This window comes from Cupressus sempervirens, chromosome 6, assembly GCF_028749045.1.
Source record: "Cupressus sempervirens isolate cs-2001-9-10 chromosome 6, ASM2874904v1, whole genome shotgun sequence".
In the NCBI taxonomy this organism is placed as follows: domain Eukaryota; kingdom Viridiplantae; phylum Streptophyta; class Pinopsida; order Cupressales; family Cupressaceae; genus Cupressus; species Cupressus sempervirens.
The window spans coordinates 245772957-245789619 of NC_143123.1; the positions used below are offsets into that span (position 1 = coordinate 245772957).

The window sequence follows — 16663 nt, forward strand, 5'->3', positions numbered from 1 at the left end:
TCTCCGATGCTCCTGTACCATTCTGGCAATACTACAATCTGAAACAACTGTGCGTCAAGAAAGTCGTCGTGCACTCTATCCACGAGTTCCCCTGTTTTGATTCTTGACAAATGGTCGGCACTAACATGCTTCTTCCCTGATCATACAATGATTCTAAAGGTAAACTCTTGCAACAGAAGCAACCATCTGCTGATTCTTCCTTGAATGATAGGTTTATTGACAAGGCACAAAAAAGCTTGATGGTCCACATAGAACACAAATGGTGTCACCAGCAAGTAGTGTCGGAACTTCTGGACTGCATACACCATAACCAATGCTTCCCGTTCCGTGGTGCTGTAGTTCTGTTCTGCTTTAGATAACAGTCGGCTGGCAAAGTATATTGGGTGATCCAAGCCGTGGTTACCTGTCTGCGCCAAGGTTGCTCCGATCGCATAGTTGGATGCGTCTACATGAACATGGAATTCCTTATCCCAATCCCGATACACCAAGATGGGTGTCGTAGCCAATCGTACCTTCAGCGCTTCAAATGCCTCATCATGTTCCTTCTCCCATCTAAATGATTCTTCCTTGCAGGTTAACCTATTGAGCAAATATGACACCTTAACGAAATTTTTGATAAACCTTTTGTAATAGCCTATATGTCCAAGGAAAGACTTTACCTCTGTCACATTAGTGGATGGCTGCATTTCCAAGATGACTCTAACTTTGTCCGAGTCAATCTTCAATCCTTCTTTACAGACGATGTGTCCGAGCAATCTTCCCTGCGAAACCATGAATCTGCACTTCTTGGGGTTCAAAGCTAGCTGCGCCCTTCGACATCTCTCCATACATTTGCCGAGTGCTGCCAGATGCCTGTCCTCCACGCTAAATACAAACCAATCGTCGAGGAACGCTTTGAAGTTACCCACGAACATCTTGTCAAAGATGTGCAGTATAATCCGCTAGAAGGTGGCAGGCACATTGCATAATCCGAATGGCATCCGATTGTATGCATAGACCCCATCTTCGACGACAAACGTGGTCTTCATTTGTCCTCCTCTACTATAGAGATTTGATTGTATCTGGAGAATCCATCCATAAAGGAGTAAATTTCATGTCCGGCGACCTCCAAGATGTTGTCTGTAAATGGAATTGGAAAGGGATCCTTGATCATAACTGCATTAAGACATCTAAAGTCCACACAAATCCGGATCTAGGTGGTGTCCTTCTTCAGTGAGATAACTATAGGTGATACCCATTCACTTGTCTATACCTTGAAAATAATTCTGGCTTCCAGCATCCGGTTGATTTCCTCTGTAACTCATGCGGCATAGTTCTTGTTCAGCCTGTAGGGCTGCTTCCGTACAGGTACTGCTCCTTCGATCAGCGGCATGCAGTGTACACACAACTCCGGGGGTATTCCCTTCAAATCCTTGTATGTCCATGCAAATACATCCTTATATTCCAAGAATATCTTGAATGCTGCTGCTTTCATTACTGGATCCCAGTTATCTCCCACCAATATATTTCTTGGTTCAACTTCATCTCCCAAATTCATAGTTTGCAGTGTGGCTTCACTATACTTGATTGTTTCCCCCTCACTGAATGTATCGGCAAGTGTGACATCCAACGGGGCATCTCCCTCCTTTATCTCGGTGAATTCTCTTGGAAATTCATTTTCCCTCGGACCTTCCTCAATTATTAGTACATTGCAGCTCTGGAACAGTTCGTAGTCCTCTATTTGCCAATGGTAGAGACCGTTGACGGAATCCAAATCGTCCTTTGTTGACCCTCCTTCCAACCGCAGGACTCCCTCTTTATTCGGTTCCATACGCTGCCTCCCTTCATCTTCCTCTTCGAAATTTGATGACAAAGCTTCTTCTCCCACCATCTGAGTGTGCAAATCAATGATGAATTTTCTCCCCTTACTTTCCAGTGATAAAGTGTTTCTCTTCCAGTCGTGTTTAACTTTGGCCTGAATAAGCCATCCGTGGCCCAGAATGGCGTCGTATCTTTTTCTCTTCAGTGGGATGACGACAAAGTCAAGCAGGAAAGGTTGTGTGCCAATTGTTACCGGTTGCGCCATCAAAACGCCGAGAGGTTTTATGCCATGTTGGTCTGCTGTCAACAACTAAAATGTAGGTGGCCACAGCATCGGTTATCGCAACTTCCTCCAGGTATCCTCGGGTAAAACATTCACGCCGGACCCGCTGTCGACAATTGTGTCCGTCAGCACACTTCTGAGAATCCCCATCTCCACAACCGCTGGATGTCGTCCGGATGCAAGTGCCAGCAACATTGGGTCTTCTCCACTCGTGGTAATTTCCTGCACTCTTCCTAGTTCTCCTGTCGCTGGCACAATATTTGTGACTGCCGGTCTGAGCTAAGGCATTGTAAGAAGCAAATCATTTATTTTGACCCGTACCTCCGTTTGTAAAATCTGTCGTACAATGTTTTGTTCCGCGGCGTTCCTTGCCGAGGTGCCGGTGGTGTTTTTTAGTTGAGAGGTCTCCGCCTACGATGCCTTTTCAATCTCGGCCCGCATTTCCCCAAATTTCCTCTTTTCTTCTGCCGGGTCCAGGTACTCTTTTGCTTGCCTTTGCGTAATTGCCAAAACCTCTTCTTCATCCATCCCAGCAGTGATCAAGTTTACTCCGGATTTTGGGCACTTGGCATCTTCATGGTCGCTGGGTCCGCACCATCTGCATAACAATTTTGGCGTGGTTGCTATTGTGCACTCCCGAGCAAAGTGACCCCACAAATTACAGGCTCGGCATTGAACAATCGAGCGTCCGTTTGCATCATATTGAATTCGACTCCTCCTGTCGCCATTATTATTGTTATTGTTCGCATTGTTATTATTTTGCCCGCGTCTATTATTCCTGTATCCTCCAGACGTGGTACCCTCCGTGCTTGTATTTCCACTCCCTCCAGACGCGGAAGCCTCCTGTGCTAGGAACACCCGTTGAGGGCCTCTAGTTTTCATGTTGAAGGGGCATTCTTTTGTGGAATGTCCCATAATCTAACAAATATCACAGAACTATTTTTTTGGACAGGAGCCCTTTGTGTGACCTTCTGCCTTACATTCGGTGCACCATAATTCACTTCCCTTTGTTTCTTTCTGCATGTTCTTGAATTCTTTCATCATTCGGATCATGTCTTTCTGGAGGGCTCGGACCTTCTTGCTGCTGTTTTCCTCATCACTACTTTCTTCTTTCGAGAATGCATCGTCGTCTGACTCAGAGGAGCTACTCTTCTTCTTCTTTTTCGTCTTTTGCTCACTCTCCAAGTGTAGTGCCCGGTTGTACGCTTCAATGTATGACGACGGCGGCACGATCTTCATTTTCTTTCGCAATTTTGGGTGTAGGCCTTCAATGAACCACCTTTTCTGTAATCCATTGGCTAGCTTATTCTCCATTTTGTTGATCAAGTCCTTCAACTTCCTGGCATAGACTCGAACTATTTCATTTTTCCCTTGTCTTGTATTGTATATTTCTACTACAATTTCGTTGTCGTCGCGGAGTAGTTGAAATTCCGATGTAAACTCCTTCTTAAGGTCATCCCAAGTGGTTAAGTTCTAGGGATCTGCATCGGCGAACCAGTCAATTGCAACACCCCGTAGGGTTGCCGAAAACTGCCGGACCCATTTGTTTGTATCTGTTATGCCATTTGCCCTTCAAATCGTCTCGCATGTCTTGCAATGTTGGATGGGGTCAGTTGTACCATCGCCATCAAACTTCGGCAGCTTTTCTTTTGGTCCTGCCATCACTACTGGATTTTGTGAATAGGTGTTGTTTGGTCCTGCAACACTAGCGTTGTTCACTCCCACATCGTGGCTTTGCACTCCCACACCGGCGATCCGCAATCCCACACTAGCGAACTAGTCTCCCACACCGGCGGACTGTACTCCCACACCGACAAACTGGTCTCCCACACCGGTGAACTATTCTCCCACATCAGCGGTCTGCACTCCCACACCAACAGTCTGCACTGCCACACCGGCGGACTGTCCTCCCACACCGGTGGTCTCAACAGTTGCGAACGGTGGTGAAGAAGGATCCTCTGAAGTTGTCCCTTCCGAAAGCATATCCCAGACGAAGAGTTCACTCCACGCTCTTGCTCCCTCAGCACTCCGAGGCGTGCGAGTTGATTCTCTTCCGTCGGGGCTCTCTTCCCTCAGCGAATACAAATTCAAAAACTCCTCCCTTGCTTCCTCCACCAATTCCACCCGTTGTTGAGTCTCCTCCAACAATTCTTCAGCGCTTCTATGTCTGTCGGCAATCTTCTAGAACCTCCTTCTGTGTTCGGTTTGCTGTGCCAAAATTAAATTTTCTTGCGCAATACGGATTCCATTTTTCCCTTGACCTTATTTCGATCCTTGTTAAGCTGATTTGGCATTAATGTTCATTCCTCCCACCTTCCAAGTTCCTGGGGCAACGGCGCCAAATGTTTACCGCATAGATTAACTGATTGATGCACACAGACAATGAATAAGAACAACAACCGTAGTACTCCTTTATTCGCATATGCCAACAAGTTACATACAGAGCATAAGATAAGATAAGGTGATTACAATGATCCCAGACGGGTATAAATACTTTCCGCCGAACCTTCCCGAAGGGGTCCGTCGACTACAAAATAATCCTAATCTACCCGTCAACTACCAACTACACAATCTCCGACGGCATAACCCAGTCGGCTACAGAATACAAAATCTGCCGACGACAATCATGATGTGAAATTTGTAGTACCTGAGCCTAGACATGCCATGTTCTCTGCAAGGTTCTTTTGTTCCCAAATATTCCTGAAAATCATTACAAGGAAACTAATATAGAAATTTGAGTTTTTAAATAATGAAGGCTTCTGTAATAACTTAGAAGAAGGAAGCCCTAACCACTTCTTGTCAAGATAGAAGTTAGAAAGAAGTGCCAAGAAATGTATTTAACTCTAGCACATCCGACTGTGATATCAATAATAGTGATGAATTTAGATCTATGGCAAAAAATCATCAACAAGAGTCTCACAAAATTAATCCCTGGATGATTCTTATTACTAGAAAACCTATGACATTTGATACTGGCGCGAACGTGATTCCATTGGGAAGTGGCTCAAAACTTCAAAATACAAAGTCACTCTAGGTAAAGAAAAGTGATTAGGTCCAAGGACAAAAAAACAAAGGCCTTCATTGCCAATAATGAGTATACAAATAATCTCTAGAGCATAAGCTATGAACTAGGAAAAATGGCAGAGAAAAGGTTAAAATACATTAATTCAAATCATCATTCTCTTTAGCCCCTAGAAAATAAAATATGTAATATTAACTGCAAAGTATGTAACAGAAAAAAACAAAAGGGGAAAAGCATTTTCTCAACCCCAAAATAGAGTAGCACCCATTCTAAAGTAGAAGAATGAATGTTTAATTAAATGCAGTAATTGATTCAAGGAACTTTCGAAACTTCGTAGGAAAGAGGGACGAAGATTTCACATAAATGAACCCAGCTGATTGAAATAGATCACAATGCTTAAAACTAGGTAGGCTTTCACAACCCACCCAAAATACCATGGAATCTGCCAACAACTACAATAGATCAGACAATCGCATGTCTTATTATTTAGAACAAGTAGAATACTTATTGGAAGCAAAACTTTCCAACAAGTTGTGATTATATATATATATGGTAGCTTCTTCCTCCACAAAATATTAAATATTAGCTGCTTCTGCTCATTCATTGCAAAGATCAGAACCACAAATCAAGAGAGCTTGAGTGAGTCCAACAATGCTCTTGGTTTGAATGTGTTGGTGCTCATGAGATTAATGAAGTCAGAGAAATTTGTTTCCTTGTAAAGTGGGGGGTGATGTTCATCAATGAGCTCTGGAGTAGGGCCACTATTCATCAAGCTTCTCTAGACTCATATAATACCTTGCTTGATAGAATTGTTCAACACAACAATCCATGAATGCAACACTCAAGAAATATACATGATAGAGAGTCTATGGGTAATATCATTAAGAAATTAACTTGCAATCAGCCATGCAAGTCTAGATTCTAGACTCAATGTATCTAAGCTAAGAACTCATGAGCACAATTATACATATTTTAATCGATAATAGATTATTATTTTTTTAAAAAAAACAGAATTGAACGTCGCAATTTCGACGCAAAGGAGCATAGCATTTTGACGAGGATGCTATACATGCGACATGAGTTTTGACCAGTATTTATCGCAATTTCGACACACAGATGCATAGCATTTCAACGAGGATGCTATATGTGCAACGCGCGTGTCGACTAGTGTTCATCGCAATTTCAACAAACATTGGTCGCATAGGTGGAAAGTGTAGTACACAATGCTTGCGGGTTGAGGCGGATATCCCGACAACAATTCCATCGATATATCTACCATAGTAACGTTGCAATTTTGACACAAGTTTGGGGTGGTGTAAAATTGACAAAAAAAGACCAACGACAGTGTTGGTCGTTTTGTTGACATAGTGGAGTCAAAATTACGACGAATCCTCGTCAAAAATTGGGTCTAAATTTACTAGTGAGGGGGTCGGAGTATTAAAAGACTATCGGGTAACCTTAGAGTTGGCTCATGCAATGACACTTGCCCACTTGCATGGTAGATTTCTTACATGTCTGCGTTGCCTTTGGGTTTAGTTGATACTTGTGTCTTGGTACCCTTGAGATAGTTTCCTTTCAGGTGATTCCTTAAACCTAGTTGTTGGTTTTGACTTTTGAGTCTGCTATCCTGTTTGGGACTTGATTTTATCTCATCAGCACGGTTGGAATGGACCTTTTTGGGTTCCACAAGGTCGGGTGGTAGTGCATTTTCTTATACCATTGAGATCCGACCATTGGATGTCGTTACTAGATGTGTTTGTGCAAATGTTCCTTTTTATCTAATCTTGTATTTCTATGATGGATGGTTATACTCTAAGTGTATTGTAAATGCACTGATCGTAAGAGATGTTGTATATTATTTCATGATGTATATTATTTCAGCCTTTCATACCCCATGACCTGTACAATGGATGATTGTGCATTTTGTTTATTGCCAAGGGGCATTTGGGATAATTGTATATTGTTTAAATGGAATTTGTACTTGTAGATTATTCTTTAATATGGATGTGTTATATATTGGTTTTAATATTAATTAAACTTAAATGTGATTCAACATCATGGGACCCTTAAGAATTGTAATCTATTTATGATGGTTGTTATGTATGTGAGTTAATGCTTCTGCTATTATTTTATCTCTTTTTGTTATTGCTTCCGCTACTTTATAACTGTTGTATATTATCTTTCAAAAAAAAATGTTTGGAAAACTTAGTGAAACTTTAAGTTAATTTCTTTTGGGTCACTTGGCGGGGCGTTACACTGTCAAGCGAGCTAATGGTTGTCGAGTACTCCCGTGATTGCCGAGCTTATCAAAGATAATAGTGATTGTCAAGTCTATCAAAGATATCAATGGACACTAGGTGATACAGAAGCCAAGTTATTCAATTCATGTCAAGCACAGTTAAGGTTGATGAACAACATGAAGAAACAATTTACACCAAGCGTCAATGTGATGTAAGTGTCAAGTAGCATAGTTTAACATATTTGTTTAGAATGGCATTGATTCTTATTTCATCGTTTTCATCGAGATGGAAGCGTGTTTTGAAGATCAAGGAGGTGATTACGCATTCAAAGGAAGATCATTAATCCCTATGGAAGGCAATCCACCAATCAGAAAATGCAAGTACTAAATGGTAAAAAGGATTGATTCTAGATCATTGATTTGGATCTAGAAGGTTCACACAATCATCTTTTCTGGGGGTTCTATGACCTAATTTGATGTAATGAGTGTATGAGCGCATGTGTGTGAAGATTTTGATTGCATGTGAGGTTTTGGAGGTGGATTAGAGAGTTGAGACCCAGCAATGCGGTAAAGCGTTTTGAGCAGAGACAAAGGAGATCTATCAAAGTAAGGTGATTGCATAGAGAAGATATATTATCAAGCATTTAAGTGCCAATCGAAGGATCAAGTACTGGACATTCTAACAGGTGTTTTAGGGTTTAAATCTCTTAACAGAGTCGCTTTAACAAGCTTATGTAAGTCTCCTAACAAAGTACTCACTTCATTGTGATGTAAAAATCCTTTAACCAAGGTAGAAAGTAGCAATTCTTTTAGTCTTTAACAGGGCGGATGCTTCATAGGGTAGATCACCAGAAGTGATCAAATCATTGTAGCCTTAACAAGCACAACTTGATTGCTGTAGTAATGAAGATTTTGTGGGTGTCATCCCCACCGCAATTTTACCTTCGCCTTGGAGGGTTTTTGCATTACCAAATCTATGTGTTGATGTGTTATGTGTTTATGAATTTACATTCATAAAGTTACAAGGTAGGTTTGATATTATGTTAATGTGAATGATTGCATTGATATGAGATGAATGTTTAAATGAGGGTTTTATGTGGTGATGTCAAATATGTTTCGTGTATGAAGTGTAAGAAGTTTTGTACATCCTGATTCACCCCCCTTTCAGTATCAAACTTTCCCTATTAGATTTCCAATAGTCACTTGGTCATAACACTTTGATTTGAGTGTTGAGGAGGAATTACATGATGTAGATTCATGCCATAGTGATGTTGATCTACATGTTGACATTGAGTCATGTATGCAGCAACAAGAAATAGCAAAGGAGTCTGAATTAGACGATCTGGATACTAGTGTTATGGGTGCCTCTGATGCTTTGTGTGAGGATTATTCATGTTGCAGAGTCTGGATTATCATGTCAGACATTGCGTGTTGACTCGGAGTTTTTATTGGATGAAGATAGGTCTCAAGATCATGTTTTATAGGGACTTTTAGTTGAAGAGGAAGCAAAGGTTTGCGAGGAGTTGGACATAGAAACGGCTTCCACTTCAAATGAATTGTTTCAAGAGGTACCCAGTAGTGGTACCTTGTTGATGGACATGTGTGAGGTTGTTAGCACACATGATGTTAGTGATTATGTGGTGAGCAATAAGGATATAGTTTCCTATTACAATGCAGTTAGTCAATCAAGGAGCTTATGTAGGAGTCAGGGTATGCAGAGACATCATCTGATCAAATAGCAAAAGGTGAGCGATAGTGATATTTTTCAGCTCTTGAGCATTATGATGCTATCCGGCAAATTTTAGTTGTATTTGGTTGGGGTTCTCCTATGTCAAATGAGCACAGTGGTAGTTACCTTTCCCTAGCAGAGATTCATTCACTTTAAGAGGGTGTTAGGATCTTGATGCATGGTTATTTACAGTTGCTAGCTAACAATGATTAACTTCTTGAGTGGAGTAGCACTTGTTATGAGACATTGTTAGGGAAAGAGGAGGAGGTGGTTGATCTCACGCATGAGCTTAAGGCAAAATCTGGGATGTTGGAGAGCACCCAGTTGGCTCTCCAGGAGTTGCAATTACGAGAGGCGGTCGTGGAGTTGGAGTGTGTACAGTCTACGCCAGACCCAAATCCAATTCAGCTACATATAGTGGTGGCTGGTGGTGAGGTGACTTCCACGGCTAGGGATAATGGATGTGATGAGGATCTAGTTACATCCATCCTTGATATGAGTGCAATAGCTACAAATGAGATGATTGCATCAATGGAGGATTGCAGATAACTTCTTATTATACCAAGTCCCCCAGTAGTTAGCATGACAATAGTGGATTCTTCAGAGAGTTGAGTGCCAGTTCCTAATACTACTCCCTATTCTTTACAGGACTTCGACAAGATATCATCTAATTTGGAGACAAGCTCTCATGGGGATTTGTTTCCTTCTACCAGAAGCAAATCTATTACTTTGTCACATACAGCGAATAGCAATAGACCACTGGTAATACCACAGTTTCAAAGGGATCAGTTGTGCAATTTTTAGGGGAGCAAGTTGATGCTTCTTCATACAATTGCTACTAAACAGAGTCATTAATTGAGTATCTACTTAAGAGTTCAGAAATGCAGGAGGGACCACTCAGAGCTTTTGGGTACTCTCATCTAAGGTTCTCATTGTATTCAAGTTTTGGAGGGAAAGACTGTAGAGATTCTGATTGCAATGCTTCCCCACAAGGATTTTGTGTTTGGGTCTGCTGAGATTACTTAGGATCATGTCCAACCATTTGTTCAAAAATAAAAATTGGAGCCATCGCTTGTTCTCGGTTTAATGATGATGAGCCTCTGACGGAGATCAGAGCATTTTATCTCAACTACATAATGAGGAGTGCTTATGAATTCTCTTTTGACCCATAGGTAGAGGAATTGGTTTAGCGCAGGTGTGGGTTGGCTCCAAGTTCACACCATCTTTTATGGGATGGGTTTGCACCATTTGCAATTAATGGGGTTAGTTGTTGCAAGTTAGCAGGGGGCTACTTCCAAAGTCAACATGTCCAAATTGTTTGCAGAGGATGGATATTTGGATTATGATACAAATGCTTTTGAGAATGCTAGTTCTTGTTGCACAAATAGACTTCATACTCATGGCAGATTGGTAGGGTGTGCAGGGAGTTTTGATCTAACAGGTGATATTGCATATCCATTTTTCTTTGTTATGGATGGATGTGATTTTTGTCTCTAATGTGATCCAAATGGACATAGGATTGGCACTAGAAATTGGGTGAGTTGTCATTGTTAGTATGGTGGCAATATGTTCAGGATATCTTTGTGGATAGTGCTATCATCACAGGAGTTTGCAGGTGACACCTTGGACATTATACACATTTCTCCTTGGGATCCAGGTGGATAATTGTGTTTCTTTGCTTCTTGTGATTGCTTAAGGACAAGCAATCTCATGAAGGGAGGGTTGTAATGTCTACTTTTTAGCATGATCGTGATAGTAGATAGATTTAGCCCATTATAGGGTCCTTGTAGGTTAATACTGGTGATTAGAGGACCCTGTTGAGGGTTATGACTTCATTTGGTGGAACTTACATTTGTAGTAAGTCAGTTGATGGTTCCGATGAGCTCAGATGAGTTAGAGGAGGTGAATGATGCTCTCAATTTTTATTTTTGGCTTCTAGTTTGAGGTCCAAGAATCTTGGAGGTAGTATCTATTTTTAATAAGTCACGCTGTCAAGTTCATTCATCGTTTTTCTTCATCAAGATCACTCATGTGCTATCAGATTTCGATTTTGATGCTTCTTCAATCATTTTCGTAAGACAAGTGAATTATAATTATTATTTAATTAAATACGCTGAGGTTGCTATTTTTGTTGGTATTGTATATTGGTTACGTTAGTGTCATAGCTCGTTAGAACCGGGTTGAGAAGATTTAGAGCTTGAGCACAAGAAACAATGACCTTTTTTGTCAAAATATCATGATATTGATGAAAAGGTCATATTTGGAGCTAAAGGGAGTTAATAAATTATATTACTCAAATATGTGCCTAAGTATAAAGCAAAGGGGATTTTAGTGAAAAGGGTCCTCATGAAGCTAACTGTTAGAGTGATAAGGAAGATTTGTTTAGTTATTATAGAAGCAATGACTTATTGCAAATCAAATCATTCTTAGGTATCTTTTGTTTGCATTTTGTGAAGATATTGGTATTGAAGGTTTTGAAGAAATTATATGGTTGGACACCATGTCTTTGCTTGCACATTGAGCCATTCTCGATGATGGTGAATCGTGTCAGGTCTGGTTATTCCATAACTGATTTAGTTTGGTATTAGTGTTGAAGTTTGGAGCATAGAAGATATTCAAATCTGTTGTTGGGACTTGATAGTGTGTGCTAAAGGTCGATTTTACTCAAAGGAGGTTGAGACGGCTAGTGTTTTTGGTAATTCAAAGGCAGAAATAGCATTTGTTGGGGCAATACAAGTGACTGGCGTCAAGCATCAAGGGTTATGTTTATACATAGAGTGCTAGTGCAAGTTTAGCCAGCATTAACACCTTTGCAGGTCTGCAATTACATTCCTAGGGACCCACGCCAATATTTGGGGTTTATTCTTGATCGATACCTTCTCTTACTGAGACCTGGTGTGCATACCAAGTTCCTTGCATTTCAAATATTTAATAAATGTGCATTTCATACAGCTGCAATTCATTGTATATATTTGCAATGTTATAAATAAGAGTGTGGATCGCCCTTTATTTCTATGCATTGTTTTTTTATTTCTTCTCAAAATCTGAAAAGCATATAATCCAAAAACTACAAAAATCACAAACTATCAAAAAAGCAGGGAAAACAGTATTACTTCTACAGCATAGTCAGGAGTGAGCCAGTAGGGCTCATTACAAGGGTCGGCAAAAACAGATGAGGACATTTGGAAGTTTTCTTAGATTTAGACTTAGCTCACAAAAGGCCAATTGATGTTTTCCAACTAAAACTATAAAGGGTGGAGGAAATGTCATGCGTATAAATTTGATGTATCATTGTTACACTCTGGGGCAACCATGAACGTTGAATGTCACCGAACACATTATTTAAAGCTCTTTACTGAGTTACGAAAATGTTTCTTATATTCAATTAGGTGTGAGCAATGGCTTAACCATCAATTCCTATGTATTTTTTTACCGGGATAGTCTGCAAATCAACGCTCTTGAACATAACTCTCGGACTGGAACACTATAAATTTTTCAGAACTTAAAACAACATATACTCTTTCGGAGAAGAGCAATGAATGCAATTCGAGCTTGTAATGGTTTGATCAAACTTAGTAAATGCAACTACCCACAAACTAATTCATATCCCATTTAGTGTACAATAACGAGAACTAAGTCCAAATTACATGTAAACTGACATAGCTACTTAAAGGGCCGACAATTCGTACTTGTTCAAAGCTGTTCCTGTGAAAGTGTCTACACACCTGCATGAAGAATAATATTAAATCCCAGTTAGATAAAATAAATATAAATATAAAAGCTCCTCAGTTATTTTATTCAACACAAATTTGAACTTTATTTTCAGCTAGTAAAGGCTGGAAATCTCATTCTCGCAGCGTATATAATTCAACAAAAGATTGGTTTTTAGCATTACGGAAAAGAAAGCGAGGCGAATTACCGTAGAAAGTAATATAAGCAAATCCTTTTCCTTTTCCTTTGAAATGCCATTTGCGACAATTTCCTGCCAATCATAAATATTTACATAGCCGTCCAAATTGGAAAAGGGCAATTTTTTTTAATTAACGATAAAATTGCTGTTGTTCGTGTGCATAACGGAGGCAAATAAGCAACTCACGGAAGAGAGAGTGAAATTATGTTGAAGAAAATCGCAAGCCCAAGAAAGGCCCGGAGAATACATGAGTTTTCTGCTGAAAAATTCGAATTCAACCAAAATCAAGCCATTAACAATCTCTCAAAGCTTGCCAAGAAAGTGAAGATTTTAAACAGCGAGTCCTGACTGTTTTTGAAGCAATGCCATTCGAATAGAATTTGGTCCCCCCTTTCAAATTTTGGCCCATTTTCGCTCAAAACCGTCTCTGCTAAAAATAAAATACAAAACATAGTAATAGAAAGATATTAATATGGAAAAATGATGTTCAAGAAATTAGTGGTTAATTTCTCATAATATTAAAATGTTAGGGTCCATTTAAATGATGTTACAAAGGTCATAAATTGATTATACTTCATTATAATTTAGTTTTGTGATGGTAAATATCAGTTTTACATGTTGTGCAGTGGGGAAGCAATGTTATGATGTAAACTACTCCTTACTTAGTTACTTTTACATTAGAAAGAAAGTGTATTCTTATATTCTCACTAGGTTCAGGGATACATTCAAGCTATTCATGAGAATAAGATTTGTTCTTTCCTAATATGTAAATGATGGAAGTGGAAGAATGTCTAAGTAATGTAATACATCTAAATAGAGAGTAATTAAAAAGATGATAAATATAAACTAATATGAGCAAATATCAAGGAAAATTTGATGAAAATGGAAATCAAAAGATAGAATGCACCTATTAAGAGATTTTCAACCAAAAATGGCAAGACAAGTTAGCAATAGCAACTTTTACCTAGAGAAAAGTTAGCATTAGTGACTAATACTTGGGAAAAAGTTGGCAATGACGACTTGTACCCAGTGGTTTCTAATGAAACTTTCACAAATGCACTGTCCAAAAAAGATATGATAGTTGTGCAACTTGTTCATACACATAGGAAAACAAGGAAGAAGGTTGAAGAGAGGGGTTGCCTCAATCAAACATTTGTTTAGAATTCAACATTGAAATGAAATTAAAAAAATAACAGTGTCATTGTAATAACCTCAACTATTAGTGAACCCAAACTTAAGATCTTTCATCGCTAATCCAAAGTTCATATTTGATGCAAAGGTACTTGCAGTTTGCTTATAAACAAGGCTTAACTAGCCAATTAGGTCACACTAACCACTCAATAGTTACTTCACCAGTGGCCTTCTCAAGGACTTGTATAACCTTCCTAAGGTTACTACTCAAACAATCCCACTTGTTCTAGGTTGCAACCTTTCACAACATGTTTGACCTAACAATTTGCTTCTTCCAAAATACTATTACCACAAAGCCTCTATGAAATAAGATCTCAATATCATTACACCATTCATGATGTATAAGTAGTTTTATTACATTCCATCTAGGACATACTTAAATGGGTTTTACTCAAATCAACTTATTATCCAAGTTGTTGCAAGAAGACCTAGAATGCCTAATGCAATTAGCCCTACCTATCAGGTATTTATCTTTTAACTTGACAACCACTTGAACAACCCCTACAAAAAATTACAATTTCTAACACCCATTTGGAAGCTATACTATCCAATAATGACATTTGGGTTTGACTTCTAAGTCCCTCAACCCAAATTGAGCAAGATTAGGCTTAGTGAGCAACTTTTAACCAATTTTCCTCAAAACATCACAAATCTTCACCAGTTGACTTTTTTTCAAGGCTTGGCATTTGAATGAGGTCTTTGCATGTCTGAGGAATCCCAACCTAGCATTAAATTCCACTATTCAATCCACTGGTCATTGTAATCAAACTATTTTTGCTCTTCCTTGCTCACCACATCCTAGTGATTAGCCTAGTTAGGGCATCATTGCAAAGATAGGAAAACGATCTTGGCAAGTCCAAAACAAAAACAAAAACACTCTATACAAGCAATCCTAGCATTTGAAGAAGGTATTTTGAATTTTGACCATGGAATGCTACACAAAACTTATTTTAACTTCAAAACCCTAGATTTTGAGGGTTTGAAGCCTATTTGAGTTCAGAACCATGAATCTCTCAAGTAACTTAGAGCTCCAAACCAAGTTCTTTAAGAAGCTAAAACACTAAGATAGAAGATCCAATCAATTTCTTTATGAAACTAATCAATGTACTATGAATTGTAGTACAGAAAATGACAAGTTGAGAGGAAGAGTAAAGTAAAACTAAACACAAAAACCAACCTCAAAAACAATCCAAGGCCTTATGTCTTCTCTTGGATCACTTGTGTTTGATCATAAAAATTTCTCCAAAGTTCAAATGAACACCTTTATAAGTTTCTATCATCCTTATTTGGAAAGAAGGATACAAATTGTTCTTATATTTGCTAGCATTTCTAGCATATTCATTTAGAAAGAAGGATACAAATTGTTTCTTTATTTTCTAGCATTCCATTGTTCATAGTCAACTATATCTAGAAAATACATATTAAACTTATTGAAAGTATTAAAAAATATTTGTGCATCTATACTAAAGACTATAAGGTTTTAATGTTTGTTGTTAGTTTTTTGGTTATCGAATATAGGCTTTTGTGTTACCAATGCTCTTGGTTATTTTAAACTCCCAATGGCTGACTTTAATCTTATAGTTTTATGCACTTGGAATGTCCACTCCCATGAATGTTGCTTCTCCTCATAGAATAGCCATTTTTGGAGTATCTGCAACTTCCTTCCAAACACTCATGTCTCTGATAAGATCACCCATTAATATTGGCATGACACATATATTGTTCTGATGGATGATGTGATTAGAGAACTAGTATCATACATCTCAACCTTCTTTAAATATTCCACTTCTTACATTGTAGCACTAAATAAAATTTGCACTTATCAGTTTTAATGCTTTCCATACATGTATCTTGTATGGCATTGACTTGGCATTAGGAAAGCTTCTCTTTTGTCTAACATTTCACATAGAGCCTCAACTATAGGATGTGATGGTTGTTAATGTGAGTTCCTTGCTACAGAGCATCTACTTCATGACCTAAGAGAACCATTACTATAAATAAGAAAATAGATACTTGAGGCACGATCTAGGAGATATTTTAAATCCCTTAAATCACTCTACTTGAATACAAGTTTTTCCTTAGATTTCAATTGCACTTAGATAAATTATACTCATAAAGTGCTCTTCCTTTAAGCCCAAAATTTAACTTAAAGTCTAAAATAATAAATTCATTGTGCCCAATCTTTCCTTAATGTCATTTATATAAACTTTATTTTTTCCTCATATCTTCCTTCCTTTAAACTATTTATTAATGGGCCTTGCAATTAATTATTCAATTTTGGTTTTTATTTATTACCTAATATTGAATAATGAATATTATTATTTTCTATTTGATATAGTAACTAATATTAAATAGTTACCCTTTTTTAATTTTTAGGGACGTTATAGTGATGTCATTAATGAGAGGCTAGATCTAGAAAATAAATTATATTGTACCTTGTAGATGCATTTTCTACTTTATATGGGATCAAGTTGCATGTCTTAAAAAGT

At 38.5% G+C, this 16663-nt stretch overlaps 1 protein-coding gene across 2 annotated transcripts in view; it reads right to left on the minus strand.

Moving 5' to 3' along the window:
* LOC149552165 (golgin) overlaps nucleotides 1-13428 on the minus strand; it is a 268394-nt gene extending 254966 nt beyond the window's left edge. The window contains exons 1-3 of one of the 2 annotated variants that reach the window (XR_016352869.1): nucleotides 13170-13372; nucleotides 12993-13055; nucleotides 12763-12798 (exon numbers count right to left, since the gene is read on the minus strand). Coding sequence is in view for 1 of the 2 variants with exons in the window: in XM_089787651.1 (XP_089643777.1) it covers nucleotides 12763-12798; nucleotides 12993-13055; nucleotides 13170-13232 (162 nt within the window). In the remaining variant the exon portion in view is untranslated. Of the gene's footprint in view, nucleotides 1-12762; nucleotides 12799-12992; nucleotides 13056-13169 lie in introns of both variants that reach the window. The other variant, XM_089787651.1, reaches the window with a different exon arrangement.
* Nucleotides 13429-16663: the final 3235 nt, after the last annotated feature.